The sequence below is a fragment of the Nansenia antarctica genome, assembly GCF_963989245.1.
Source record: "Nansenia antarctica genome assembly, chromosome: 4".
Classification (NCBI taxonomy): Eukaryota; Metazoa; Chordata; class Actinopteri; order Argentiniformes; family Microstomatidae; genus Nansenia; species Nansenia antarctica.
In genome coordinates this window covers 72,613,051-72,618,050 of record NC_137689.1, presented here as the reverse complement: position 1 = coordinate 72,618,050, position 5,000 = coordinate 72,613,051, and the positions used below count along the sequence as shown (strand labels likewise).

Sequence of the window (5,000 nt, the reverse complement as noted above, 5' to 3'; positions counted from 1 at the left end):
CGGTGGAGACGCTGGGCTGCACCTCCGTCATCTGCTCCGACAAGACCGGGACCCTCACCACCAACCAGATGTCTGTCTGCAGGGTGGGTCAGACACACACACACACACACACACACCTTCTCTGACCACCAACCAGATGTCTGTCTGCAGGGTGGGTCAGACACACACACACACACACACACACACACACACACACACACACATATTCTCTGACCACCAATCAGATGTCTGTCTGCAGGGTGGGTCACACACACACACACACCAGGAGGGATACACACACACACACACACACACATATATATATATATCAGACCCCAGGAAGACTAGCTAATGTCACGGCATTAGCTAATGGGAATCCTAATAAACAAACAAACAAACACACACACACTCACACCTTCCCTCACCAACAATCAGATGTCTGTCTGCAGGGTGGGTGGTCACACACACACACACACACACACACACACACACACACACACCTACACACCTACTTATCCTCACCACCAATCAGATGTCTCTCCGAGATGGTACGACCTCCAGCTCACCCCCAGGTGTAATCATTGGCGGTGGAGCACCTACACACACACACACACACACACACACACACACACACACACACACACACACACACACACGTGTTGTTATCCAAACCCACTTACAATTAGAGATTACAGGGACAGTCTCGCTGGAGTAACTCAGGGCTAAGTGCTTTACTCAAGGGCACACTAGTGGTGGTGTTCCCAGATGGGATTTGAGCTCATGAGCTTCTGATCACCAGTCCAACTCACTAACTCATCTATCTCCCTATCTATCACACTATCTACACGCCCTACACACACACACACACACACACACACACACACTCACACACACATCTCTCAACCATTCAGGTGGTCTCTCTCTGTCAGCCACAGTCTTCTGGTGTGTCTTTCGAGCTTAACTTGAAACCCGGCTTTCAAAGAGACGTCTGCTCGGCTGGCGGGCTGAGAACAAACATGCCGCTGGAGAAACACTTTGCCCAGGCAGACGAGGAGACAGGACTGACAGGCTGCTGGCTGGGGGCTTTACCCCCACCCCCCACCCCGGGACTATTGTTGCTATTGAAAGTCAAACACAGACTAATGAAGGAGTTGTTCCAAGGCCAGCCAGGTCTGACAGGGATAGGGAAGTGGAGGGGTGTAAAAAACCAGGTTTTGCGTTTTGCTGTTTTGATTGAATTGCGTTAATTTTTTTATTAGATTGAATGATTTGAATTTAACTAGTGAACGCAACACAGTGATCTATGCCTAACCCCCCCCCCCCTTCCCCCCCACACACACACACACACACGTCAGTCATGTGCTGTACAATGCTGTCAGATTAGATTATAATGCAAAAGAACCCCTCCTTCAGCACACCCCCCCCTCCCCTCCCCCCGTCCTCCATTTGCATTCTTGGCATTTAGCAGACACCTTTATCCAAAGTGACTTACTTGCAGAAATGTGTTGTGTGTTGTAAGTGAATCATCCATCCATCAGTCATCATCGCAAGAAAAAAATAATCTATGCTCGGGCCAGAGGCCGTTGGCAGTTAAAATGCTAGAAGAAGAAGAAGGAGGAATTATATATATATTTCCCCATCCCTCGGCTTTTTCTTTTCCTATTTCAACCCCCCCCACCCCCCCGAGCCACTCTGCTCATCAGTATGCAGCAGTCAGTTACTTGCAGTAGTGTTGCATAACTGACCTTGTGTTTGAGACTCTCTTTCTCTCTCTTTCTCTCTCTTTCTCTCTCCCTCCATCTCTCTTTCTGTCTCTCTCACACTCTCAACCCCCCCCCCTCTCTCTCTCTCTCTCTCTCTTTCTATACAACACAGCCCAATAATGGGCTTTCTCTCTCTCTTTCTCTCTCTCCCTCTCTCTCTCTCCATCTCTCTCACTCTCCATTTCCCCCCCCCCCCTCTCTCTCTCTCTCTCTTTCTATCTATACAACAAAGCCCAATAATGCCTAGCAACCCTTCCCAGTGCAGTGTGATATATAACGCTGCATAAACACCGCCGTCACAGTGACGTCCTTAGAAATCAAAGTGAAGAGGGGGCGGCGGAGGGGAGTCTGTCTGTGTTTGTCAAACGACCACGTCAAATAACAGCTCTCTCTCTCTCTGTAAACCTCCTCATACACATCCTCAGGTCATACACAGCTCATATACAGCTCATATACAGCTCATATACAGCTCATATACAGCTCACACACAGCTCATATACAGCTCATACACAGCTCATATACAGCTCATATACAGCTCACACACAGCTCATATACAGCTCATATACAGCTCATATACAGCTCATATACAGCTCATATACAGCTCATACACAGCTCATATACAGCTCATACACAGCTCATATACAGATCATACACAGCTCATATACAGATCATACACAGCTCATATACAGCTCATATACAGCTCATACACAGCTCATATACAGCTCATATACAGCTCATATACAGCTCATATACAGCTCATATACAGCTCATATACAGCTCATATACAGCTCATATACAGCTCATATACAGCTCATATACAGCTCATATACAGCTCATATACAGCTCATATACAGCTCATATACAGCTCATATACAGCTCACATACAGCTCATATACAGCTCATATACAGCTCATACACAGATCATACACAGCTCATATACAGCTCATACACAGCTCATATACAGCTCATATACAGTAAGAGGATGTTAAGCCCCTCCCCCCCCTGCGCAGAAAGGCAAGACGTCGTAGCTCTAAAAGTAGCCGTGTCTGAGGTGAAGGAATGTTTTCCTTAAGCGATTCTGTGTTTGGGTGAAGCGTCCTGACGTCACGTCTCTTTGAAGTCGCTCGTCTGCCCCAGGAGGGAGAGAGGGAGGGAGGGAGGAAAAGAACACTGGATTATCCTTTTATTATCACATTCTCTCCTTTTATTATTATATTCTCTCCATCCTGCCTCTTCTGTGCAGGGTCCGGCGCCCAGGAGATTTACTCTGTGTGTGTGTCTGTGTGTGTGTCTGAGTGTTTGTGTGTCTGTGTCTGTGTGTGTGTCTGTGTCTGTGTGTATGTGTGTGTGTGTGTGTGTGTGTGTGTCTCTGTGTCTGTGTCTGTGTGTGTGTGTCTGTGTGTGTGTCTGTGTGTGTCTGTGTCTCTGTGTGTGTCTGTGTGTCTCTGTGTGTGTGTGTCTGTGTCTCTGTGTGTGTGTGTGTGTGTCTGTGTGTGTGTCTGAGTGTGTGTGTGTGTCTGAGTGTGTGTGTGTGTGTCTGTGTGTGTCTTTGTGTGTCTGTGTGTGTGTGTGTGTGTGTGTGTGTCTTGAGTGTTTGTGTCTCTGTGTGTGTCATACCTTCGTATGTCTCTCTCTCTGTGTGTGTGTGTGTGTGTTCTGTGCCAGCTGCCCTCTTGCTCACACTCTCAGCGTCTCTCTCACACATGCCCACTCTTGTCTCTCCCTTTCACGATTCCTCACACTTCCCTCTCCTCTCTCCTCTCTCCTCTCCTCTCTCCTCTCTTCTTCTCTCCTCTCCTCTCTTCTCCTCTCCTCTCCCCCCTCCTCCTTTCTCCTCTCCTCTCCTCTCCTCTCCTCTCCTCTCCCCTCCTCTCCTCTCTCTCCTCTCTCTTCTCCTCTCCTCTCCTCTCTCCTCCTCTCCTCTCTCTCCTCTCTCTTCTCCTCTCCTCTCCTCTCTCCTCTCCTCTCCTCTCCCCTCCTCTCCTCTCTCTCCTCTCTCTTCTCTTCTCCTCTCCTCTCTCCTCCTCTCCTCTCTCTCCTCTCTCTTCTCCTCTCCTCTCCTCTCTCCTCTCCTCTCCTCTCCCCTCCTCTCTCCTCCTCTCCTCTCTCTCCTCTCTCTTCTCCTCTCCTCTCCTCTCTCCTCCTCTCCTCTCTCTCCTCTCTCTTCTCCTCTCCTCTCCTCTCTCCTCTCCTCTCCTCTCTTCTCCTCTCCTCTCCCCTCTCCTCCTTTCTCCTCTCCTTTCCTCTCCTCTCCTCTCCTCTCTCCTCTCTCCTCTCTTCTCCTCTCCTCTCCTCTCCCCTCTCCTCCTCTCCTCTCCTCTCTCCTCTCTTCTCCTCTCCTCTCCTCTCTCCTCCTCTCCCCTCTCCTCCTCTCTCCTCTTCCTCTCTCCTCTCCTCCCCCCTGCTTCTGTCTGCTACTCCGTCTTTCACACCACCCACGTCCCTCTGACAGGTTCTCCTCTCCTCACCCTGTGTGGGCTTTCATTCATTTACATTGACATGATATCCAGGCTTTTAGAACACCATTAGATAGAGATAGAGAGATACATTAGATAGATGGATAGATATGATCGGTAGGTAGATAGATAGATTGATAGACAGACAGACAGACAGACAGTTTATTGATCCCAGAAGGGAAATTCAGGTGTTACAGCAGCTCAGACCACAAACAACAACAACAACAAAATAAAATGACAATTGAATAATAGACAAAAAAAACATCTGAAACCTTATTTATACACAGTGTGATTTAACATCCTCCAGCCTGTCTGTGTCTGTATGTCTCTCTCTCTCTCTCTCTCTCTCTCTCTCTCTCTCTCTCTCTCTCTCTCTCTCTCTGTGTGTCTTTCTCTCTCTCTCTCTCTGTGTGTGTGTGTGTGTGTTAACAGAACAGGCAGAAAGCATCTCCCATAGTGCTCCTATATATAGACCAGCAGTCTGTCTCAGAGGCAGGAGGACGGCGTCCCCCCCCACCTCCCACATGCGTCAGAGACACACACACACACACACACACACACACACACACACACACACATCTCTCTCTCTCTCTCTCTCTCTCCCACATGCGTCAAGTGTTTTATTTTTTTTGTTTCTCTCCGTGTTCAGTCAGTCTAACTTACTTGGGGCAAAAATGACTATGTTTAGCTGCATGGTGTGTCAGTGAGCGCTCCACCCAGACTGCTGTGGTCTGCTGCCCCCTGCTGGTCGAGATGTGGTACTGCACCACTGTGGTGATGTCTCCTCAAGACCTGCAGTGTT

The 5,000-nt window shown here is 48.7% G+C and overlaps 1 protein-coding gene across 1 annotated transcript in view; it reads left to right on the top strand.

The window, feature by feature from the left end:
• atp2a2b (ATPase sarcoplasmic/endoplasmic reticulum Ca2+ transporting 2b) overlaps positions 1–5,000 on the top strand; it is a 46,260-nt gene that overhangs the window by 31,192 nt on the left and 10,068 nt on the right. Inside the window, exon 9 of the mRNA XM_080527899.1 lies at positions 1–83. This exon is cut by the window's left edge and continues 84 nt beyond it. Coding sequence (XP_080384025.1) covers positions 1–83 — 83 coding nt within the window. The remainder of the gene's footprint in view (positions 84–5,000) is intronic.